The sequence below is a fragment of the Rosa rugosa genome, chromosome 4 (assembly GCF_958449725.1).
Source record: "Rosa rugosa chromosome 4, drRosRugo1.1, whole genome shotgun sequence".
NCBI classification, from domain to species: Eukaryota; Viridiplantae; Streptophyta; class Magnoliopsida; order Rosales; family Rosaceae; genus Rosa; species Rosa rugosa.
In genome coordinates, this window is record NC_084823.1 from 56,690,035 (window position 1) to 56,702,372 (window position 12,338).

At 38.7% G+C, this 12,338-nt stretch overlaps 1 protein-coding gene and 1 long non-coding RNA gene across 2 annotated transcripts; one reads left to right on the forward strand and one right to left on the reverse strand.

Annotated features, from left to right (window-relative positions):
• Positions 1–4,232: 4,232 nt before the first annotated feature.
• On the forward strand, positions 4,233–6,357 carry LOC133742334 (uncharacterized). Its single transcript, XR_009862516.1, has 6 exons — positions 4,233–4,350; positions 4,433–4,462; positions 4,959–5,103; positions 5,689–5,736; positions 6,018–6,079; positions 6,281–6,357. It is a non-coding gene; the product is annotated as an uncharacterized LOC133742334 (long non-coding RNA).
• Positions 6,358–10,293: 3,936 nt separating this feature from the next.
• Positions 10,294–11,456, reverse strand: LOC133745088 (beta-1,2-xylosyltransferase XYXT1-like). Its single transcript, XM_062173080.1, is given in 2 exon segments — positions 10,294–10,845; positions 10,848–11,456. Coding segments are annotated over 2 exon segments (1,161 nt in total).
• Positions 11,457–12,338: the final 882 nt, after the last annotated feature.

The following is a 12,338-nucleotide window of genomic DNA, read 5'->3' on the forward strand; positions in this document are numbered from 1 at the left end:
AGAAAAAGAGCACAACGCGCATGAGTGTGGAGTAGTAATATCACAGCTTCGGAGATAAGTGGAGTCTTCTTATTAGCACCATAAGTAGGTATTATGTCTACGAGAGGGATGCATTTAGATTTGCTACACCAAAACCTTGCCCGGTAAACCCAGTGGGAAAAACCCGTGGTCGAAGGGAAAAGATGAGCAAATGCATATATGTTGAATCCAAACATCTTCAGGATGTAGTATAAGTGGAGCGACCATGCTAAAGATGTGCCTCGTTAAAACCTTGCCAGGTAATAAAACCCAGTGGGACAAAATAACCCTGGACGAAGGACAAAAGAGTACACGATGGTCAAGTGGGTATGCTTCTGGATACTCCCCCTGATTTCAACTCCCCCTGAAAATACATGTTAGGTAATTCAGATAATTTACGTAGACCAATACCTTGTACATGCTTCTGGAATATAGACTTTGGTAGTGACTTAGTGAAGAGGTTTGCACGATTGTCTTCAGATCGAATCTGCTTGACTTTAATTTTCTGATGCTCCTATTGTTGCTGATTGAAGAAGAACTTTGGTGCAATATGTTTGGTGTTGTCTCCTTTGATGAAACCCGTCTTCATTTGCTTGATGCAAGCAGCATTATCCTCGTGGATAGTGGTTGGTTCATCAATGGTGGAATGCAGCCCACATGTGCTTTGTGATGGCTCTCAACCATATACATTCACGTACTGCTTCGTGAAGAGCTAGAATCTCAACATGATTCAAAGAGATAGCAACAAGGGTCTGTTTTGTAGACCTCCAAGAAATTGCAGTATTCCCAATGGCAAAGACATAACCAGTTGGGGAACGCGCCTTGTGCGGGTTGATAGATAGTCTGTATCAGCATATACAACAAGGCGAGCATCATTCTGAGGATCAAGTGGGTTTGATCCATTCCTTGATGCATAGGGATAGAATAAGCCCATGTCCGCCGTACCTCTACGGTAGCGAAAAATGTCTTTTATGCCATTCCAGTGGCGGCGTGTTGGCGCAGAGCTATATCTAGCTAACAAGTTCACATCGAAAGAGATGTTCTGTCTAGGGCATTGAGCCAAGTATAATAATGCTCCTATTGCACTTAGATATGGGACTTCTGGCACCAATATTTCTTCGTTATCACCAGCAGAACGATACGGTTCTCTCTAGACTTCGGACGACCATGATTCTAGCTCTTCACGTACTGCTTCGTGAAGAGCTAGAATCTCAACATGATTCAAAGAGATAGCAACAAGGGTCTGTTTTGTAGACCTCCAAGAAATTGCAGTATTCCCAATGGCAAAGACATAACCAGTTGGGGAACGCGCCTTGTGCGGGTTGATAGATAGTCTGTATCAGCATATACAACAAGGCGAGCATCATTCTGAGGATCAAGTGGGTTTGATCCATTCCTTGATGCATAGGGATAGAATAAGCCCATGTCCGCCGTACCTCTACGGTAGCGAAAAATGTCTTTTATGCCATTCCAGTGGCGGCGTGTTGGCGCAGAGCTATATCTAGCTAACAAGTTCACATCGAAAGAGATGTTCTGTCTAGGGCATTGAGCCAAGTATAATAATGCTCCTATTGCACTTAGATATGGGACTTCTGGCACCAATATTTCTTCGTTATCACCAGCAGAACGATACGGTTCTCTCTAGACTTCGGACGACCATGGGTGTGCTTGCTTTTATCCTTATTAAAGCATATTAACATCTTCTGGATGTAATTTGGTTGATGGACCAAAATTTCATCTGCACTTTGCTCGGGCTCCAGGTCGAGACAATAATTTGTTCTCCCAAGGGCTTTCATCTCAAATTCCGACTTCAGGTGCTTTGCAGTTTCCTTGATCTCTTCAGGAATATCAATCAAATTCATGTCTTTGAAAACATAGACCGCCATAATTGCAAACCCGGAATTTGTTTCCTTAATAAACACGCATGGGCGTAGTTTATTATTCACATATCCCATCCCGATCAAATATTCACTTAGACGGTTATACCACTTCCGTCTAGATTGTTTTAATCCATAAAGTGAACACCTCAAAACTAATGGAGAACACGTTCCGTGGTCTAGAACTATTTGCATTGGGTACCTTAAGTCCTTCAGGAACTTTCAGGTATATCTCTGTATTATGATCCCCCTAGAGATAAGTTATGACCACATTCATAAGCTGCATATTCAGTTTTTCAGAAACTACCGAACTGATAAGGTAGTGGAACGTTATGACGTTCATTACGGGAGAATACGCCTCCTCGTAATCAATCACAGGGCGTTGAGAAAATTCTTGCGCCACTAGACGAGCTTTGTGTATCACAATCTCATTTTTCTCATTACGCTTCCTTATAAATACCCATTTAAATTCTACAGGTTTAACATGGGGAGGTGTAGGAACAACAGGTCCAAAACACCTTTCTCTTTGTCAAGGAATCTAATTTGACCTAGATTGCTTATTTCCTTTTTGGCCAGTCATTTCTTCGTTAACATTCATCAATGGAGCAAGGTTCGATTTCATCTCTTGTTTTAGTTTCGGTGGCCACCGCAAATACAAACACATCATCGATGATAATCTCATTCCAATTCCAAATCTCACAAAATTTACCGAGATTTCTCTATTCTCGGGAGTGGGTTCAAATGTTGGAGCGTCCCCCAACGTCGTCTCTTCTAGGACGGACCCATAATCCGGATTTATCTCGTGAGATGAATCAGTTTGAGATTGCGATGTCAAGAAGATTCATTTGTGCCGAGTTTACCCTCTTCTGGGGATAAGAATCTTTCGAACCTAATGGTCTACCTCGCTTCTGGGCAGGGACATATGACTGGTTAGCCGCCATGGTTGTACCTCGTCCATCTGGGATGACATGTCATACGGGGACGTCTATCCTTACAGGCATATTTGCAGCAGGTATATGTGATCTGGTCACTTTAGCTAGATCAGAGAAAGCGTCTGGCATATTTTGGGCTATACTTTGTAGATCTAGAATTCTCCGCACTTCACTATCGCATTGTGCGGTTCGGGGATCGAGATGAGACATAGTGGGGACATTCCACGTCAATTCACGTCGTTCATCAGGAACGGTAACGTTCTTATCTCCCCCTAACGGCGGGAAGATTGTCTCATCAAAGTGACAATCTGTAAACTCACTACTACAAAAACTGAATATGTGGACACCTCATTAAAAGATACAATGACGCAATTTAAAAAAAATGTCCTTATAAGTGATTAAGGACGTTTGAGAAACACGGGGCTTTGTTTTAAAGTCGGCAGTATTTCTAAAACCACGGGCGCTTCACTAAAAGTGAAAACTTTTCTCCTTTGCCTTCCCAACACAGCCTCAACGCGATAAACGTTAGTCTTTCTCCAGTACCCTAGTAAGATAGAACGCGCCTCACGCGCGGGAAAAAAACAGAGAGATTGAGAGCGCTCTCTCCCGGCCGATCGTTGGCGGCGCCCCTGCTGCTGCGTTCCGGTCCGGGAGGGGATGATTACGGAGGTTAGCGGCGTGGCTCTAGGGCGGCGGTCTGGCTCAGGGATGGGTATTGGCGGCTGCTGCTTGGATCGGGGCGGAGTTACCAGATCTGGGTCCGTTCTTCATGGGAGCTGGTTTGGTCTTCCCGGCGTGTTGCGATTTGCCGGCAGGGTTCGATTTGCTGGTTGTTGAGGGTGTCTCGGCTTTGGACGGTGGAGTGGCAGTGGCCGGATTCTAGATCTCGTGGCTCCGATTCTTCTCGGGTTTCGATCTGGGATGCCGGCCATCTTCTGGTGTGGTTGGCTTTGTCTTGTGTCGGTGCGGTGGCGTTGGGATACACAGCCTCAACGCAAACACAAAATCCCTTCTCCATAGCTGAAATCTCGTCTTCTCATCACCACCTAGAACCCATACCAGGTTCACATCAGTAGATCTTTCGCTATCACATCAGTAGATCATACCAGGTTCACATCCGAGCAGAAGCTTCATTGTTTTTCTCAAGTCTCTAATTTGAGAGGTACCCACTTTGTGCATCACAACAATTTCTTATATCAGCTAAAGGGACTTCTGATCTGGGGTGTTAATTTGACTGTTTATCTGCTTATCCCTTTGTAGGTGATTAATGTTTATGATTTCCACCACCCCCGGGCTACGTATGCTTCAAGGAAGAAACCAGTTAAAGGTCCTTGTGAAGAAGGTATGGAGCTCAACTATGTTCAATATCGTTGTTCACAAAACTAGTGCAAAATGTAAAACTTTCTGTTATGAAGGTACAAGCTGCTCGTGATGAAATGCAATGGGGTGAAGAGGGCCCTCCTCCATTGCTCGTGAAAATCGCTCCAGATTTGTCTAAAGAAGATCTCGAAGATATTGCTGCAGTATGTATATATATGCTTGTAATTGATTACTTCTTTTGTCCTTAAGATGGTGCTCTCATGGTTTTCTTCTGTATGGATATAGGTGGCCCTTGCCCTTCGCTTGGACGGATTGGTATGTTTCCTTTTAAACAGAAACTTAATGAGTATCCTTGTTTGGCATATATGCTCTATCATGCCTATCAAAATGTGAATATTACTTGCTTTTTGCACTGTTAGGCTGCCAACTTTGTGAAGTAATAAAATTATAAAAGACTTCTTTACTGCTTAGATGTTGCTGTTGATGCGTGGTTTATTAAAATCAAAGTTTCTCTGCATAATAGATACTTTATGATTAACATCTCAAGAATTCGTTGTCTTTGATCACCCCCTTGAGATTTCTGAGAAATGGGGGAAAAAGGAAAAAGCTTTTTCTTTGGCATATGTTAAGAAGAATGGCCAATTACTCAACTTATGAGAAAGATGGAAAATTGGCTACATTATCCCATGGTGTGAAATGATGACTATAGGGTATTCTATATGTTACTGATGAGTTTATAATTTCAGTATGTGGGGTTTATTCTTGAAATTTTGTTTATTGCGAGTTAAAAATTTGTTTAATTTGTTTCTAGATTATATCAAACACAACTGTTTCAAGACCAGACAGAAGACTCTGTTAGTAGAAACCCAGTGGCTTCTGAAGCTGGTGGCTTGAGTGGGAAACCACTATTTGATACCTCTACCAGACTCTTAAAGGATATGTACCTGTTGACAAGGGTACGTTGGCTTTTCGTATAACTTGTTATTCATGATGTTTACACTGAGGTAGAGTGTACATAGAACTTGAGATTGCACTTTTTGGTTCATTTTGAATATATGAATCAGAGCTCGAAACTTTTTGACTTGTTATCTGTTATCAATCAGGGGAAGATTCCTTTAGTAGGGTGTGGGGGTATTAGTAGGTAAGATGCGGCAAGAATCAGAAGATTCAAAGTATAGCAACTAGGTGGGTCCTCACTGTCATTTATATTTTTATCATTTTGATTTGTTCTTACATCTGTATAGTTTGTTTTTTCCTCTTGTTTATTTGAGATGTCTTGTACGCACTCTACTCTTTGTGCACTTGGGTATCATATATTGTTAAGAAGAGGTAATCTCTTTGAACCAAAAAAAAACAGAAGAGGTAATTAATTTCAATGGTTTGGATGCAGAATCTAAATAAGACTGGGATTTATTTGTGTAGGATGATGATGGTTGCTAGAAATTTCTTGACGTAAGCAACTTCACTTTTTGTGGGATATGGTTTTTGTTTTCTATTTCCTTGTATATACTACCTTATTTTGTTATTTTTTTTATCTGCAGGTGGCAGGGTTGCTTCATTTCTTCTGAGGTTGCTGCATTGGCTTTGAGGTATATTATGTATTGACCTTTTGAAACTTTTTGTTCCATTTTGGTGAAAATAGCTTGAATCAATGTGGTAGGCAACGTTCACTATGTTGACGAATGATATATTTATACATCTTTATGTTCGTGCTGAAGTTTGCATGGACTTGTGAACACAATAGGGGTAATCTAATTAAGATCATGTACCATATTTTCAGTTTCAATATTTTCTTATAATTCTCTGTTATTTGAGTGATAATGTAAGGATGCTGAGTTCATTTGTTAATTTTTGGGTATGTAAATTACAGGGAATGAAAGATCTAAAGCTTGATAGAAACATAAAGACACACGGCCCTTCTTCATTAATGAGGTAAATTTCGTCTAGTTTTTTCTTGATTTATTGGCACTTGTACAAGTTTATGATTTCCAATATTGGTGGGTTTTTTTGCCTAAATTTCTGTGATAAAAGTTGGAACACTTGTATGTGTTGATACTACTTCTAAGTTTTAAATTCTAGGCAAACATGTGTTCGATGTTACTATTATTTACTACTCTTTTATTGGTTTTGCAGTTAAAGTAGAAGACATTCATGGACCCTCATGATGAATATGATCTGATGGAACTTGTATAGTTGTTATTAGATTGGATTGGAATTTCTAGTTTAGTAAACTTATGAAAATGAATGTGCTCATATTTTAGCTATTAATTTATAATGGTTCGTAATCATTTATGTAAATATGTATATTTTATATTTTTTTTTGTGTCATGGAAAACATACCAGGACGTTTTTTCCACATCCTTAAAGATTTGAGAGGACGTTTTTATGAGATACAAGGACGTTTTCATAGCGTCCTTATAGATATCAGATGACGTTTTTTTGAGTTACAAGGACGTCTTTCTAGTGTCCTTGAAAATATTAGAAGACGTTTTTTTATAGAAACAATGACGCTTTTACAGTGTCCTTGTAGACATTTAAGGACGTTTTTCGAATGTCTTAAAAGATGACTTACAATGACTCCTTGATAGATGACGTTTTTTTTAAGCGTCATCTAAAGTTTTTTAGGACGTTTTTCGAACGTCCTTAAATGCATTTTCTGTAGTAGTGACTCTCCGGCATTATCAAGTCTTATGGACTTTATGGGATAATCCGAGTGGTGAGCCACAATTTCATGATCTGGGCGAGAGTTTAGCAAAAGCAGCATTTTCTTGTGGACAATAGTGTAACATGTGATCACTTTGTCGATACATCAACCACAACCATGAAATATTTAAATGGTCCGCATGGTGGTTGGAAAGGTCCACAAATTTTCCTTGCATTCTGTGCAGAAAAATGGTGTGTGTATATACTAGTCTTTGCACATGATGGTCTAGAGTTTAACATTCCTAACGATCGAGCAAGTTTGGCATAATGTGTTACTAAACACAAGACCCTTATTCAGAAGGGGATGCCCGTGTGATAAGTTGAGGATACGGTGCATCATACTTTGACCTGGGTGTCCCAAATGGTCATGTCATAGCAAGTAGTTGCTCGAATAAGTTAGCTTCTAGCTAACAGATTTCAATTTCTCCAATATACGCTTCTGGCTGCATATTGAAAGGTTATGCAAAGATATTACACTCATTTTTCTCAGTGGTTTCAACATGATAACCGTTGGCTCGAATATCCTTAAAATTCAATAACGTTCTTCTGGAACGTGGAGAATATAAGGCCTTATTAATGGTAAATTCAATACCATTGGACAACATAAAGTGGACTATGCCATAGCCCTCTATCAGGTTGGATCGTCCTGATGCAGTTGTCACAGAGGTATGAATAGGCAATAAGTTTGAAAATATCTCCGATCTGGGAGTATGGTGTGCATAATATCACTGTTAGCCAGACAACAAACTTCTCCATAGAATATGCCTATTCATTTATTTAATTCAATGGATCACATGTATAAATAAATTTATTGAATTAAATATATTCGAACATAACCACATTTCTATAATCCAAAATAATTGAAAACATAAATCACCAAAATCTGAAGATGTTTCATTCATTAAGATGAAAATATGGCACAAGGGGCCAATTATATCCATGTCTTCGAGTTCTAATTCTCGGTATGTTTAGTAACTTCCTGAAAATCCATGATCTCTAGTGTGGAATCGATGGAAAATGACTCTTCAATAAAGTTGGTATTTCGAGTTCCACGACTGGCGAAATACTCATCTACTGCTTCGGCTATCGCACAGCAGGTGCGGGACCAACAGTCAATTCCTCCACATCGATGACAAAGATTATGCTAATTTTAGTGGCGACGAGCCAGACTAGTGTTCCTTTCAACTCGGGCTTGCTGAGCTAGGGCATCACAATTCTCACCACATGGGCATTGGCCATGTGGAGCTGGATTACGTGCTCCTTGGCCTCTTGGGCCTTGGCCACCTGACTGACGGTCATGTGGGTTATTTTCTTTCTGCCAATCATGTCTTGCTTCAGGCAAGAAAATGGTCATTTGATGGTTAAAGCGCTCTTCCAGAGCGACCCAGAGAGTCTGTGCATCATCTTTATCGGATACTCAGCTTGGAGTGCTTTCTCCATATGTTTCTTTATGAAAATTATGGCACTCGCCTTAAAAGCCTCTCGGGCGACATTGTCAACATTGATTATTGATCTCATCTTCTTTGCAGTTAGATGAATTATCACATCTTGAGTCCACTTTAGATAGTTTCTTCTGGAAACCTCCAAAGCAACAAAGTCAAGTTTGTTGAGATTTGGCATTTCTTACAGGAAATGAACAAATAATCTTAGTGCTTTGGGTAGTATCGTCCATAAGCAACTAATAGGAATTTCAGGTTCTATAACATGGTATGGAAAATCGGATTAAACATGTAAAATCTACTGGTTTTATCATGTGTGGTGAATTTATGAAGGAAACTTCAAGTTTCTTAAATGGCATTATCGAAACTACAGGTTCGATATGTGAATGAACTACTGGTTCATTTAGAACTTCTAGTTCATTAGGTACCTGCATTTTCTACACATATATTCTAGTGCGAAATTTAGACAAGTAACACAATAATATTGAATAGAGCAAATTGAAATAATATCTCACAAATTGAATAAATGGAAATCACAAATCAATTGAGATATTAATTGCATGCTAGTAATATAACATATTAATTATCACACAATTATGTGAATAAATGCTTCTGGCAATTAATTACACATATGAAATATGGTGAATTTATTTACAATAGCCATAATGACATGCACGTTGTCTGGGTTCAAATCTCAGTAGAATCAAATCATTTTTCCTTTTATTTGGTTCTGCTGGACCAAAGAAAGAGTGGGCTTGATAATAAACTCTACAGGGTTTAGCTGCGAGCTCGTGACCCAAGCTTTCATGCACTAGTCAAAGAGTGTGTGAGGCATGTTGGGCTGCTAGGTCCTGCAGAGGGAGAGTAGGCCTGCTGGGCTCAAATTGGTCTTTGTCATGGCAACACATGGCGAGCTTCTGTTATGGTCTTGTAGCTTGGGCCTGAGCTTCTGGCTCGGGTTTGATTTGAGTTTCTGACTCAACCACATTTAATATTCACAATTATAACATAACCAAATTCAATATATGTTATTACATCATAACGGAAACAAATTAATGCAGGGGTTATGTACCTAAGGAAATGGGTTCAAATCTCATTAATGCTTCTGACATTTCGTATAGGTAATAAATTGAGCAAATGCTTCTCGCATAACTTTATGTAATAATCGCGTAATAATTTAGCCCATAATGCTTCTAGCATAAGGAATTATAATGGCATAATTCAAATTAGTGTAACCAAAAAATTAAGTCCATAATGCTTCAACAAAAATCACAAAAACATGATTGCAGCTTCTACTGAATAACAGTCGAAAGACGAACTGAAACATTAAGCAAAACTACCCAGAAAAATACGAAAATTTACAGAGATGCACTAAACACATAAGGGCTCCAGCATACAAAATTTGGTGAGTTTTGGAGTTGATTTACTATTTCAAATAAATACTGGAACACAGAGAACAGAAGGTAAAATGAAACAGCAAAATCGGTTTTTGTTTGGAAAAAACCTACTTGGTTGTAGAGCTGGTAGAGTGAAGATGATTGAAAAATGAACTGCCTCTTCTCTGCAACCCAAGTTATTCACCTCTCCTCTTGTCAATCTGCAATCCGAATCGTAGAGCTATTCGTGCTGATAACGTGTTGTAAAAGGAACATAGAAAGTGTTTCAGAAAATGGAGAGAGCTTTGCTTCTAAGAACTTGAGAGAGAGAGAGAGTTTAGATGCAGATAATAAGTGTAGTATTTTCTGTTTTTCATCTTCTTCCATGTATGAGAAATGGACTACATATGTAGTGGAAGACAAGGAACATATAGCCTAAAGTCCTCCATAAAACAAGGACCCTTAAAGTCCTCCTTAAAACATGGATCCCCTAAAACTAGGAAAGAGAAAAGCATCTTCTAATATACAACAATTTACATGATATAGCCATAATAGTTTACAACATGAATGAAGTTGTTTAAAAAAGAAGAAGGAATAACATGCGTTGGAACTTCGATTAAACAATGCCCTACTGCTGCAAAAGCTCAAGGGCTTTTAACAACGTGGGTTTAAACCTAGTGACATTAAGCTTTACATTTTGTTTGTTCAGATAGATTGACTTGAATACCATCCACCCTTGTTTTCCAATTGAGATAGGGTCAGTAAAAACTGCATGATCAAGTGGGTATTGCTGTATCAGTGTGCTCTCTTCATTGCTTATCTTATATTCCAAATACTTTAGATTCATATCCTTTGCTGGCCCTCCATAGTATGTTGTCGAAATCCATTGGAACTTTCCAACTGGAATTATCTGGATAAAAATTGCATTTTCGGGTAGGAAAAGCATGTTCAAAAGACCAGCTCCATGAACTCCCATCATCACATCACAAGAATTCACAACATTTGCCAAATTCGACACATTCATGTCAGCCTCCGCCACAGTTACCTTGCACCCCAAGTCTCTTGCCATCTGAGTTATTTCGCCCGTATTTGTGAAAGACCTTGTTCTGTTTCTTGATATGATGAGAAGCCGAGGCTTTTTTAGTTGATGCTGTCCATCTCTGATTTTGATTGCATTGGCAGATTGGCTCTCTTTAATGAATAAGTGGTTCTTAGAAACCCTCTGAAGTCTTTCATAGAATATGAATATCTCAAAGGATCAAAGGTCATTTCCTTGCGAGATGTTTTCAGGCCAACCGTTACGCTTGGAAAGCAATGGACTTGTTCTAGTTCTTTGTCAATGTCAATAAGCTCATACTTGGAAAGTCCTTTTAGTATTTCTTGGAACTTTTGAATCCACTTAATACGATTCTCAGTGATAAGGAACTGAACTTCTCCATTATATTTTCGAGAAGTAATATAGAGTGGAATGATCACATCAGCAAAGTCATGGTACTGATTTAATGTATATCCACCAATAGAAAACAAGATGGCTGGAACACTATGATTTCTGGTACATTTAGGGATTGATTCCTGGTGATCACCAGTACTTACTTGTTTCACTGACCATTTCCTAATGAGGCTTATTGCTTTTACGTCATCTTTTCGAGCATAAGGTCTTATAGTCCATGAGTGATTCCCAGCTGCTATCACATTCTCCCCTTGAGATGAAAGAACGTACATTGAGGACATTTTTCCATTGACCCGAACATCCCTATTCTCAATCTCACAGAATTCAGTTCCTGGTTCCATAACATTAATTGCATATTGGTTCTGATATCTTTGTTTCACTGTGGGCTAGCATTTTGAGATCAACACCCATTTGGTAGAGCTGCAAATTCACTGTGAGAAAATCAAAGGTAGACTTCAATATATAGCTACTCAAAACCTATCATCATGTATTAGCATGTATTTGAAAAATATTGACATAGACAAATAATTGTGGAAGAAGAAAAAATGGACATACAAGTTGGTAGATTTATATTGCTAGGCTTGAGTAGAGAGGACGAGCACAGTGCTATGAGTAAGCAGCAAGAAAATGCTGCATATTTTCTCTTCTGCAGAAGCCCATTAAAGCTTCTGGCAAGTATTGAATCAAACTTCATTGTTGTAAGTCTAAAATGATACAAGATACTCTACTCAAAATGCTAAATGAAAGGCCATTTTAAAGCCAAAACATATGGTATTCTCAATTCAACTATAGGCAGTTTGTTGAAATCAAACCTGAAATATATGGATGCAATGCTTGACTAAAGAATTCAACAAATCAATAAGAAGCAATGTAAATTCATACAAAGACATAACTACAATTCCTAAAATGACATGAACCGGTTCAAGTGACAAATTAACAAAATTCCAGAAAACATATCAAATCAAACTAACATGAAATAGTTCCTAAATTTGGCATAATTAAAAAAACAAAGTTGCTAATTCAGTGTATGCATTTGCTGATTCACTACATTTCCTAAAGTAGAATGTATGGTTAAAAGTTTGAATTGCATCAGAAACAGTTGGAAAATGGAAGGTATAGTTCTATACATACTCGGTAATTTTCTTGTCTTTGCAACATTCAGTGTGATTGGCTAAATTTAGTAATTGAGTCATTCTGTATTGACTGCTGATGATGATGCATCA